This window comes from Bos taurus, chromosome 8 (genome assembly GCF_002263795.3).
Source record: "Bos taurus isolate L1 Dominette 01449 registration number 42190680 breed Hereford chromosome 8, ARS-UCD2.0, whole genome shotgun sequence".
In the NCBI taxonomy this organism is placed as follows: Eukaryota; Metazoa; Chordata; class Mammalia; order Artiodactyla; family Bovidae; genus Bos; species Bos taurus.
In genome coordinates, this window is record NC_037335.1 from 101976917 (window position 1) to 101990100 (window position 13184).

General features: G+C 42.2%; 2 protein-coding genes across 5 annotated transcripts in view; both read right to left on the bottom strand.

Moving 5' to 3' along the window:
* The window catches only part of INIP (INTS3 and NABP interacting protein), a 28754-nt gene extending 15570 nt beyond the window's left edge, over window positions 1-13184 (bottom strand). For 2 of the 4 annotated variants that reach the window (XM_024995949.2, XM_059889249.1), the window contains exons 1-2: window positions 11733-11889; window positions 10247-10322 (exon numbers count right to left, since the gene is read on the bottom strand). In XM_024995949.2, the coding sequence (XP_024851717.1) occupies window positions 10247-10271 (25 nt within the window). In that variant the 5' untranslated portion in view covers window positions 10272-10322; window positions 11733-11889. Of the gene's footprint in view, window positions 1-5042; window positions 5207-10246; window positions 10323-11732; window positions 11890-13164 lie in introns of those variants that run through there. The other 2 variants (XM_059889247.1, NM_001078064.2) reach the window with 2 other exon arrangements.
* Window positions 1277-1971, bottom strand: LOC101905894 (large ribosomal subunit protein uL6). The gene has a single exon (XM_059889569.1). The coding sequence runs from the start codon at window positions 1947-1949 to the stop codon at window positions 1371-1373; it is 579 nt and encodes a 192-aa protein (XP_059745552.1). The 5' UTR covers window positions 1950-1971; the 3' UTR covers window positions 1277-1370.

Genomic DNA, 13184 nt, shown 5'->3' on the forward strand with positions numbered 1-13184 from the left:
GTTTACCTTCCTCTGCAATTTTCTGGAAGAGTTTGAGCAGGATAGGTGTTAGCTCTTCTCTAAATTTTTGGTAGAATTCAGCTGTGAAGCTGTCTGGACCTGGGCTTTTGTTTGCTGGAAGATTTTTGATTACAGTTTCAATTTCCGTGCTTGTGATGGGTCTGTTAAGATTTTCTATTTCTTCCTGGTCGAGTTTTGGAAAGTTGTACTTTTCTAAGAATTTGTCCATTTCTTCCTCGTTGTCCATTTTATTGGCATATAATTGTTGATAATAGTCTCTTATGATCCTTTGTATTTCTGTGTTGTCTGTTGTGATCTCTCCATTTTCGTTTCTAATTTTATTGATTTGATTTTTCTCCCTTTGTTTCTTGATGAGTCTGGCTAATGGTTTATCAATTTTATTTATCCTTTCAAAGAACCAGCTTTTGGCTTTGTTGATTTTTGCTATGGTCTCTTTTGTTTCTTTTGCATTTATTTCTGCTCTAATTTTTAAGATTTCTTTCCTTCTACTAACCCTGGGGTTCTTCATTTCTTCCTTTTCTAGTTGCTTTAGGTGTAGAGTTAGGTTATTTATTTGACTTTTTTCTTTTTTTTTTTTTTTAATTAATTCCATTTATTTAAACCAAGATCTTAGTAAGCCCACAGATTTTATTGATGGACTAGACACAGTATGTAAGACAAAGTTAAATGTTTTGCCTGAGAAATCACACGGTTAGAGTTTCTAACAAATGAGATAGGGGAGGACTGCAGGTTTAGGGGCAACCCTACTGTACTGTATAGTAGTATATCTGAAGTATGACACATGGAACGTTTCTTAAGTTTTTTTAAAGCTATCAAAGACTAGGATATACATGTGGCTGAAATCTGAGTATAACTGAGAGAACCTTAAGACTACAGCAACCATGTTTATCATAAATACAAATTAACTCCATCTTTTAATTCTTACTAAGACAGTATCACTTCTCAGCTGCTTTTTCAGTTACTGTGACTCAGGCATTTGCCTCACAAATATTCAAATCTGTGCCACTGCAAAATTAGATACCTTCAGGGCATCTCCGAAAGTTCTTCCCACGATAACCATATTCCTCTTGCCTGAAATGTCCTTGGTATTCCTTCAAGCCCCCTCTGCCATTAAGTCTTGCTAACAACATCTTTCTAACAACAATAAAATCAACCAACCACTCCTATTCCTTCTGTTATTGTTTTTAACACACTAGAATTTACTTAACTGCTTACTGGCCAAATAGTTTGAAATGATAATCAGTAGGAAAAAATCTCAAATCAAGAGTTTTTATTGTCTCTTTACAACATCACAACTGAGTCCATAGAACCATCTATCTTGTTGTTTCTGCAGCAGGATCACTGAGATCTTATTCATCAGCCTGCTGAACTGTTCCTTTTTCAGAAACATAGATACCATCCAAAAATTTTCTGATATCCTTGTTTTTAACTGTGGTGGCTTGCTGAATCAAAGCAGCTGAATTTGACACAAGTTCAATGTCATTTCCTTCAAGAATCAACTCATCTTTCTGGGCTTGAGATACTGAACAGGCAACCCCTGGCCTCATTCGAACCCTGCGTATGTATTTTTCACCCAAAAAATTTCGGATTTCCACAAGAGAACCATTCTCCTGAATAACAACGTTGATGGGGAAGTGAGCATACACCGACCTCATCTTGTAACGGAAACCCAGTGTAACACCCTTGATCATGTTCTGTACGTGACTACAGATTGTGCGAACAGTGGCCAGTTCCTTTCTGTTTCCCCACCATTTGTCAACACGGAGCCTCTTCTTTTTCTTCCCAAGGAGACTAAGTTCTACATTGATGTGATTGAAGTCCCTCTGCAGGGTGCCTCTGGGGCCCTTCACAATAACTGTCCGTCCCTTCAAGTTAATGTCGACATTTTCTGGGATGTCGACAGTCTGGTTGCTGAGAATGGTCTTCATTCTCGCAGTAGATGCGGCAAAGTTGACTTTTTTCTTGTTTCTTGAGGTGTGCCTGTATTGCTATGAACTTTCCCCTTAGGACTGCTTTTACTGTGTCCCACAGGTTTTGGGTTGTTGTGTTTTCATTTTCATTCGTTTCTATGCAAATTTTGATTTCTTTTTTGATTTCTTCTGTGATTTGTTGGTTATTCAGCAGGGTGTTGTTCATCCTCCATATGTTGGAATTTTTAATAGTTTTTCTCCTGTAATTGAGATCTGATCTTACTGCATTGTGGTCAGAAAAGATGCTTGGAATGATTTCTGTTTTTTTGAATTTACCAAGGCTAGCTTTATGGCCCAGGATGTGATCTATCCTGGAGAAGGTTCCATGTGCGCTTGAGAAAAAGGTGAAATTCATTGTTTTGGGATGAAATGTCCTATAGATATCAATTAGGTCTAACTGGTCTATTGTATCGTTTAAAGTTTGTGTTTCCTTGTTAATTTTCTGTTTAGTTGATCTATCCATAGGTGTGAGTGGGGTATTAAAGTCTCCCACTATTATTGTGTTATTGGTAATTTCTCCTTTCATACTTGTTAGCATTTGTCTTACATACTGCGGTGCTCCCGTGTTGGGTGCATATATATTTATAATTGTTATATCTTCTTCTTGGATTGATCCTTTGATCATTATGTAGTGACCTTCTTTGTCTCTTTTCACAGCCTTTGTTTTAAAGTCTATTTTATCTGATATGAGTATTGCTACTCCTGCTTTCTTTTGGTCCCTATTTGCATGGAAAATCTTTTTCCAGCCCTTCACTTTCAGTCTGTATGTGTCCCCTGTTTTGAGGTGGGTCTCCTGTAGACAACATATGTAGGGGTCTTGTTTTTGTATCCATTCAGCCAGTCTTTGTCTTTTGGTTGGGGCATTCAACCCATTTACGTTTAAGGTAATTACTGATAAGTATGATCCCGCTGCCATTTACTTTATTGTTTGGGGTTCGAATTTATACACCATTTTTGTGTTTCCTGTCTAGAGAATATCCTTTAGTATTTGTTGGAGAGCTGGTTTGGTGGTGCAGAATTCTCTCAGCTTTTGCTTGTCTGAGAAGCTTTTGATTTCTCCTTCATACTTGAATGAAATCCTTGCTGGGTACAATAATCTGGGCTGTAGGTTATTTTCTTTCATCATTTTAAGTATGTCTTGCCATTCCCTCCTGGCTTGAAGAGTTTCTATTGAAAGATCAGCTGTTATCCTTATGGGAATTCCCTTGTGTGTTATTTGTTGTTTTTCCCTTGCTGCTTTTAATATTTGTTCTTTGTGTTTGATCTTTGTTAATTTGATTAATATGTGTCTTGGGGTGTTTCGCCTTGGGTTTATCCTGTTTGGGATTCTCTGGGTTTCTTGGACTTGGGTGATTATTTCCTTCCCCAGTTTAGGGAAGTTTTCAACTATTATCTCCTCAAGTATTTTCTCATGGTCTTTCTTTTTGTCTTCTTCTTCTGGAACCCCTATGATTCGAATGTTGTAGCGTTTAATATTGTCCTGGAGGTCTCTGAGATTGTCACTTCTTTTAATTCGTTTTTCTTTTATTCTCTCTGATTCATTTATTTCTACCATTCTTTCTAATTCACTAATCCTATCTTCTGCCTCTGTTATTCTACTATTTGTTGCCTCCAGAGTGTTTTTAATTTCATTTATTGCATTATTCATTATATATTGACTCTTTTTTATTTCTTCTAGGTCCTTGTTAAACCTTTCTTGCATCTTCTCAATCCTTGTCTCCAAGCTATTTATCTGTGATTCCATTTTAATTTCAAGATTTTGGATCAATTTCACTATCATTATTTGGAATTCTTTATCAGGTAGATTCCCTATCTCTTCCTCTTTTGTTTGGTTTGGTGGGCATTTATCCTGTTCCTTTATCTGCTGGCTATTCCTCTGTCTCTTCATCTTGTTTAAATTGCTGAGTTTGGGGTGTCCTTTCTGTATTCTGGCAGTTTGTGGAGTTCTCTTTATTGTGGCTTTTCCTCGCTGTGTGTGGGTTTGTACAGGTGGCTTGTCAAGGTTTCCTGGTTAGGGAAGCTTGTGTCGGTGTTCTGATGGGTGGAGCTGTATTTCTTCTCTTTGTTCAGTCACGCTGTGGGGAGGGAGGGAGGGATGCTGCAAACAAATAACACTGGCGTGCGCTCGCAGTGCCTCAGCCACACTGGGTCTGCCCCCGCTCACGGCGCGTGTAGTCTCCCTGCCCACACTGCTCGGGCTCTAGGTTGTTCCGCCGGGAACAATCCGAGGCTGGCCCTGGGTTGCATGTACCTCCCAGGTCCAAGCCGCTCAGGTTCAGGCACTCGGGTAGTCCTCAGAGGCGCAGACTCAGTTGAGCCTGAGTTTTGTGCTCTTCCCAGGTCTGAGCAGCTCAAGTGATGAGGTGTTTGGCAAGCGCCAATGCTGCGACTTATCGCCTCCCCGCCACTCGGTTATCTGGGTGTAAAACCGGCGCACCTTCTCAGGCAGATGTTAACCGTCCAGACCCCCAAAAAGTTTTAGTTAGCAAAGAAGCCTGCTTACAGTTTTATAGATAATGTCTCTCTGGGGCTGCGATTGCCCCCTTCCGGCTCTGGCTGCCTGTCACCGGAGGGGGAAGGTCTGCAGCCGGCTATCTCTGTTCAATTCTTTGTTCCGTGCGCGGGCCTGGCGGTGTCTTAGGTTGGGGCTGGCTTTTCGCGTGGTAGATATCCCACAGTCTGGTTTGCTAGCCCAAATTATTTCGCTCAAATAGTGCTCAGGGTATTCAGGCCAGATTCTTACTCTAAGCGATGCAGCCCACGCTGCGCCTCCCTGCCCAGCCCCCGCTTGCTAATGGCGCGTGCAGGCGTCTGCGCTGCTTCTCCGCTGGGGGAGTTACCGTAGGACTCGCAATCTTCGAGTTTTAATTGTTTATTTATTTTTTCTTCCTGTTATGTTGCCCTCTGTGCTTCCAAAGCTCGGCACAGATTCGGCAGTGAGAAGGTTTCCTGGTGTTTGGAAACTTCTCTCTTTTTAAGACTCCCTTCCCGGGACGGAACTCCGTCCCTCCCTCTTTTGTCTCTTTTTTTGTCTTTTATATTTTTTCCTACCTCCTTTCGAAGAGTTGGATTGCTTTTCTGGGTGCCTGATGTCCTCTGCCGGCATTCAGAAGTTGTTTTGTGGAATTTACTCGACGTTTAAATGCTCTTTTGATGAATTTGTGGGGGAGAAAGTGTTCTCCCCGTCCTACTCCTCCGCCATCTTGGCTCCTCCCCTAGGATAAATTCTTAATTGAGAGGTAGCATACCTTAGCACAAGCCTGAAGGGTAAATTTGCTTTCCTTCTGGAACATAGATGGTTTAGATACTTGGGTCTGAGGTCACCAAGACACCTCCCAGGAGCTACGCTACTCCAATCCTACACAGCATCCTGAAATCACAGCTACGAACATCCGAAGTGGGCCCAAATCAATAGTTCCCATCACTGGATTACAGGAATTACAGTTATTACTCCAAGCATTATGAGATAACGATAAAAGAACTAAAAGAACTAAGATGTTACTTAGTTTTTCACCAGGTTTCTCTATGTAGCTAAAATCAGGTTAGACGAATCTCCCAACTGCCAACACATGATCAAGGACTCTGATATTTGCCAGTCATGAGAGCCTCTTTCCATAGGAATGGTACTTGGCCAAATTCCAGTTTGACAATCTGCCTCTACATATTAAATTCTCAAAATGTTACTTATCAATCAAATAATTGTTATGAACCCATCAAATGTTCTACACTATGATGAATGCTAAGGAGAATTGAGAGACTTCAGTAACTGTCTGAAGAGCCTGTGAAATTTAGCAGTTCAGATTGCTACTGTAGTATGATAAGACTGCTAGATCTAAATAAAAGATGGCCTGTCCCCTACAGTAGAGACATTAATACATTACACCAGACAGATGAAGATTTTTGTAAAAGTCATTGTTCTTTCAGTTATTATTGTCAGATAATTATGGAACTTTGTCTTCAATCTTCATAGTAAGTAGTTCCAATACACATAAACAGTACAGAAGTAATTTAACATAAAGAGTAAAATGCAGTAGCTCCAAATAGTTTCTTTTCCCTGAGAGTTTCGGAGTCTATGGACTCCCTCTGCTGGTGTCTAATAGCAGCAGCTCATGACACCAAAAAATCACTGACAAAAGAGCAACAGAAGTCAAAGGACTAACCTATTTAGGGGATGTTTCATAGTGGATTTGACTACGGATCAATCAAAGGCAACAGTAAAAATGATTGTGTTTTATTCCAACTGCTTAAAAAAATTATAAATCTTGAATATCTGTGCTATTACAACAGAAGGATAAAAACATTTATTTTGTTTTCATTTGGACTTCATGATGTGACTTTTAGAAGCATATTTTCTCTCCAAAATGGATTTCTCTTAGTTTCATTTTGGTTCAAATTAAAATTTTAATCTGAATCCCTATAACCTGTTGAAAAGAAGAGGTCAAAGACCACAGGAGAAAGCTGACCTGTAATTAGTCCATAGAACACACAAATCACTCTTGGGTATTTGAGAGAACAGAACTCCATTAGCTGGTTACACCCAGTAAAGCGGTCACCACAGCTAGGTTTTTACAATACCGCACTTCTATAAAGGGCTTCCCAGGTGGCTTGGTGGTAAAGAACCTACCTGCCAAGGCAGAAGACTCAGGTTCAATCCTAGGAAACATTCCCTGGAGAAGGAAATGGGAACTCACTCCAGTATTCTTGCCTGGAAAATCCCATGGACAGAGGAGCCTGGCAGGCTGCAGTCCATGGGGTCACAAAGTGTTGGACGCAACTTAGCAACTTAAACTTTCACACCCAGGATGGATTTTCTAATTCCAAGTACCCTTTGAGGAACTGCCCCATTTTGACTGCTTTGTGTAAAAATAAAGACTGTTGTTTAAGACAAAAAAAAAAAGTGAGCAAGATTTGAGCTGCTGCAGCCCAACGTAAAGGAGACAAGAATTTGTTTGGAGTATGAGTTGAGCCAAGCCATCTGCTAGAACAAAAATCACATTTCAGAGGAATATAACAGAATCCAGGGTCTCTATAACCTATTAGTCATAGTACCCAGATTTCATAACAAGTCACTAAGTGTAGTAAGAAACTTGGGCTTCCCTGGTGGCTCAGCTGGTAAAGAATCCACCTGCAATGTGGGAGACCTGGGTTCCATCCCTGGGTTGGGAAGATCCCCTGGAGATGGGAAAGACTACCCATTCCAGTATTCTGGCCTAGAGAATTCCATGGACTGTACAGTCTATGGGGTCACAAAGTCGGACATGACTGAGTGACTTTCACTTTTACAGTAAGAAAAAGAAAAATGTGACCCATGCTCCAAAAAAAAAAAAAAAAATGCAGTCAACAGAAACCAACTCCAAAATGATCTAGGTGATGTAATTAGCAGTGACACAGAACCTGTATCTAGACTCTTAAAAAAAAACTGATAATAAAAACAATTTTTAAAAAAAATAAGCAAAAGGAAGTCTGAATAAACACTTCACAAAGATTTGCAATGGCTAATAAGCATATTAAAAAGTGCTCAACATTTGTCATCAGGGAAATGCAAGCTAATACTACAATGAGATGTCACTTTACACCCTCTAAAATGGCTAAAATTGAAAAGACCAATAGTGCTCTATAGGAAGCAACCAGAAATATCACACTTTACCAGAAGGAATGTAAAGTACACTCCACTGCTCCACTCCTAGCTATTTATCCAAATATCTGGAAAAGGACTTAACAAATATTCAAAGCAGCTTTATTCACAATGACGCAAACTGACAGAATCCCAAAGTCTCCAAAAAGGAAAACGAATAAGGAAACTGTGGTAAAGTCATGCAATGGGATACTGCTGCTGCTGCTGCTAAGTTGCTTCAGTCGTGTCTGACTCTGTGCGACCCCAGAGACGGCTCCCCTGTCCCTGGGATTCTCCAGGCAAGAACACTGGAGTGGGTTGCCATTTCCTTCTCCAATGCATGAAAGTGAAAAGTGAAAGTGAAGTCGCTCAGTCGTGTCTGACTCTTAGCGACCCCATGGACTGCAGCCTACCAGGCTCCTCCGTTCATGGGATTTTCCAGGCAAGAGTACTGGAATGGGGTGCCAATGCCTTCTCCCCAATGGAATACTAGTCTGCAGTAAAAAAGAATAAACAGTTGATACAAGGCACAACATGGATGATTCTCACAGACAGTACAGTGAGTGTGAGCTGGACACAAACATGTTTACATGATGTTTAAAATGAAACACGACTAAGCTTAGTTTAAAAATAAGATCTGTCAAATAGACGCTTAATTTTGATACGGAGAGGAAAACAGAAGTTTCAATTTTTCAAGTAGGTTTGTAAGTTTGTAAGTTTCACAAGGTGGAACTGAATACTTTCTGGAGATTAAACTTTGTTTTTGAAAACTTATTTTTAAACAAAACAAAAACTCCTTACTCGGGATGTTTCTAACTTGATTTGCTTAAGGGAGCTCTTAACACACATGAAATGTGTATGCAAAGTTTTTCAAGCAAATGAAAATAAAGGCATGGATATGGCCCAATGACAACATTAACTTCTTTAAAAGTGGTTCTTATCTCAAGTAAAAAAGTAAGAGAACTAATGTCAGAGGAGGACCTAAGTTTACAATGTGAGCAATATTAACACAGATTAAAATATAGGATTTAGATGTTCCAGGTGTTCAAGCTGGATTTAGGAAAGGCGGAGAAACCAGAGATCAAATTGCCAACATCTGCTGTATCATCAAAAAGCAAGAGAGTTCCATAAAAATATCTACTGTTTCACTGACTATGCCAAAGCCTTCGACTGTGTGGACCACAACAAACTCTGGAAAATTCTTACGGAGATGGGAATACCAGACCACCTAACCAGAGAAATCTATACACAGGTCAAGAAGCAACAGTTAGAACTGGACATGGAACAACAGACTGGTTCCAAATCGGGAAAGGAGTACATCAAGGCTGTATATTGTTACCCTGCTTATTTAACTTATATGCAGAGTACATCATGAGAAATGCTGGAGTGCATGAAGCACAAGCTGGAATCAAGATTACCGGGAGAAATATCAATAACCTCAGATATGCAGATGACACCACGCTTATGGCAGAAAAAGAAGAAAAAAGAGCCTGATGAAAGTGAAACAGGAGAGTGAAAATTTGGTTTAAAACTCAACATTCAGAAAACTAAGATCGTGGAATCTGGTCCCATCACTTCATGGGATATGGGGAAACAGTAGAAACCGTGACAGATTTCATTTTTGGGGGCTCCAAAATCATTACAGATGGTGACTGCAGCCATGAACTGAAAAGACGTTTGTTCCTTGGAAGCAAAGTTATGACCAACCTAGACAAGATATTAAAAAGCAGAGACATTACTTTGCCAACAAAGGTCCATCTAGTCAAAGCTATGGTTTTCCCAGTAGTCATGTATGGATGTGAAAGTTGGACTATAAAGAAAGCTGAGCACCAAAGAATTGATGCTTTTAAACTGTGGTGTTGCAGAAGACTCTTGAGAGTCCCTTGGACAGCAAGGAGATCCATCCAGTCCATCCTAAAGGAAATCAGTCCTGAATAGTCATTGGAAGGACTGATGCTGAAGCTCCAATACTTTGGCCACCTGATGTGAAGAACTGACTCATTTGAAAAGACCCTGATGCTGGGAAAGAGTGAAGGCGGGAGGAGAAGGGGGACAACAGAGGATGAGATGGCTGGATGGCATCACCGACTCAATGGACCTGAGTTTGAGTAAACTCCGGGAGTTGGTGATGGACAGGGAGGCCTTGCGTGTTGCAGTCTATGGGGTCACAAGGAGTCGGACGTGACTGAGTGACTGAACTGAATATATAGGATTAATAGATATTAAGGATGTTACATATAGGTGAAGAGCTGACTCATTTGAAAAGACCCTGATGCTGGGAAAGATTGAGGGCAGGAGGAGAAGGGGACGACAGAGGATGAGATGGTTGGATGGCATCACCAACTCAATGGACATGGGTTTGGATGGACTCTGGGAGTTGGTGATGGACAGGGAGGCCTGGCAGGCTTTGGTTCATGGGGTTGAAAAGAGTCGGACATGACTGAGTGACTGAACTGACTGACATATAGACAAAATGATGGAATTGCTTCAAATATGCGATTTTACTTTGCTAGTCTTTTTTTTTGCTATTCATTTTTAATTCTGCCTACAATAACTGCCCTATGCTAAATTTTCTATCAAAATACTTTACTACAGAAGGGAAAAGTTCCTAGGAATAAAAGAAATTCCAGGATGCACTTACCTTGTCCTGAAGGGTTTGCTGCCATCTTCCTATTTTCTGTTTCAACTATGTTCAGGGGTCAGCACTTTACAAACACCTGTAAAAAATAATGTGTACACACTTATCTTCATCTCTTCAGAAACATATGTCTGAAAGGCACACAACTTAAAGCAAGAACCTCAAGTTATTTAGAGGGCTCAGTTGCTCCAGTCATGTTTGACTCTGCGACCTTAAAGCCTGCAAGGTCCTCTGTCCATGGGATTTTCCAGACAAGAATACTGGAGTGGGTTGCCATTTCCTACTCCAGGAGATCTTCCTGACCCAGGGATGGAACCAGCGTCTTTTGTGTCTTCCACATTGTCAGATGGGTTCTTTACCTCTAGCACCACCTGGGAAGCCCACTTAGAGAGTGAAAGTCAAATGTTTATTCTTGCAGATGTTGATACCAACAGTTAGCATTACTCTCTTTAATTACATCATTAGGTTATGTTTACCAAATACTACCAAATGTATCAACTAATTGATAGTATCAATGCGATTACAGGGCTAGGAAGCAAAAACCTCTCAACTATCGTGCCTCTGGATTCATTTAAGACACCTAGCTAACAACTCGGGGAAGGCAATGGCACCCCACTCCAGTGTTCTTGCCTGGAGAATCCCAGGGACAGGGGAGCCTGGTGGGCTGCCGTCTCTGGGGTCGCACAGAGTCGGACACGACTGAAGTGACTTGGCAGCGGCAGCAGCAGCAGCGAACAACTACTGTGTATACTACTTAAGGCTAAAAAGGGAAAAAAGCCGAATATTTCTCCAGTATATACTCTGCACTCTACACTATATGACTGAAATTAGTTATCTTATTTATCACCACTTTATAAATGGGGAGATTGTGCCCACGGTCACGAAGCTAGTGCGAATACTGTTAGTTTTAAACTTCGTGCTTTTGAACTAGGCCTTGGGTAGATCCCAAATGAGCACACCCTATTCTTGCTCTCATGAAATGTATAATCCAGTGGGAAAACACTGTCTCATTCAAGCAACCATACTAAAAGTTTAACACGCGCTTTTTACAAGGCGTAAACAACGCTCTGTGAGCAGAGACCAACTGATTCTACTGGCGACGAGGTATGCCTTTTAATATGCGCACGAAAGGACAAGAGCTAGTAAACACATGTTGGTTTTGAACAAAATAATGTTAGGTGTCTCCTGCGGCTTAAGTACAGAGGAGGCGAAACCGGGTTAGGAAGGGAGGAACAAGAGGGCCATCTTGTGATGGGGGACGTCAAGCAGGGACGTGACAAGGTTGTACCAGCGTCTCAGAAGGGTCCCTGGGGCGTGCGTGGAGGGCTGGCACTGCGGCTGCGGCCGAGACCCAGGACAACACGGGGAGTGAATACTGGGAGGCAAAGCTGACAGGGAAGCCACTACCCTATAGCAAGGGATGGCGGCAGCAGGTCAGCGCCGGGGCCACACACCTCCATAACCGGTGCCGCCAGGCGATCCTACTTACCGCGAGGCGGAAGAGCCAGGACCGCCTAGCCGTCAGGTCGCGTTCTCCAAGGGGGCGCGACCACTTAAAGACCCGCAACTCGAGCTCAACTTGCAACTCTACAACCTTCCCGCGCCCGCTGCTCTTCCGCCTCCCGGAGACTTACCCACGAGGGAGCGGAAGTCCCGCCTCCCGCCTGGACCCAACTGCCGCTCCTCACGGTGATTCGTACTTTAACTGCCAACCTCACGCATACGCCACTTCCTTTCCAAAGAGTGGCAGCCAGAGAGGCTCAGGGAGCTTGCAGGCCGGGGGCGGGCCCGAAAAGGGCGGGGCGCGCAGTGACGTAGGGGAGGGGCAGAGACAGAATGGGTCCCTAGCACCGCAAGTAGCTATTCCGTCCAGACCGCTGGGGGGAGAAAAGCCACCAGCCCAGCAAGTGTGAATCCCCTTAGGTTGGGACTGAGGCGGAGCTGCGGTTGGCACTCGGAGAGCGAGCTTTAACAACCATCTTGGGGTTGCGCATCTTAATGTACACAAATCCCGGGGATACTTTTCTACTTTAATTAAACATAAGCACTAAAGTTGTAGAAACTTTTTACTGCTGTGCAGTTGCAATAATGTGTATTTAAGGAGTGGATATGCCACATCTCAGATCAAGAAGTCACTCCTTGTAGGATAGCCTGATGCCAGCACAGTAGAGCTGCATGCCTATCAATACATTGTCTAGTCAGATCTGAAACCACAGTTTGAAAAAGGAAAATGTTAAAGTTTTCAAAATGTAAACTCTTAGAAAAGAAAAAAAAGATCTGTGTTTTACTGGATATATTGGTCAATGTGCCTGCTCAGTCATGTCAGACTCTTTTGCGACATGACATGGACTATATATAGCCCACCAGACTCCTCTGTCCATGGAATTTTCCAAGCAAGAATACTGGAGTGGGTTTGCCATTTCCTCCTCCAGGGGATCTTCTCGACCCAGTGATCAAACCTGCATCTCCTGAGTCTCCTGCGTTGGCAAGCAGATTCTTTACCACTGTGTCACCCATCTATCTAGTCAATAGTTCAGGTAAGTTTGTTGTTGTTGTACAGTCTCACAGCTGTGTCCAATTGTTTGCAACCCATGGACTGCAGCATGCCCGGCTTCCCTGTCCTTCACTATATCCTGGAGTTTGCTCAAACTCATGTCTGTTGAATTGATGATGCCATCCAACCGTCTCATCCTCTGTCACCCCCTTGTCCTTCTGCCCTCAGTCGTTCCCAGCATCAAGTTCTTTCAATGAATTGGCTCTTTGCATCAGGTGGACAAAGTATTAGAGCTTCAGTTTCAGCATCAGTCCTTCCAATGAGTATTCAGGGTTGGTTCCTTTAGGATTGACTGGTTTGATAAGTATGTAAATCCTACATATCTACTAGTGGAAAGTCCAAGACAAAGGGAATGCATGTGATATACCTGGGGCTCTGTTAACTGGT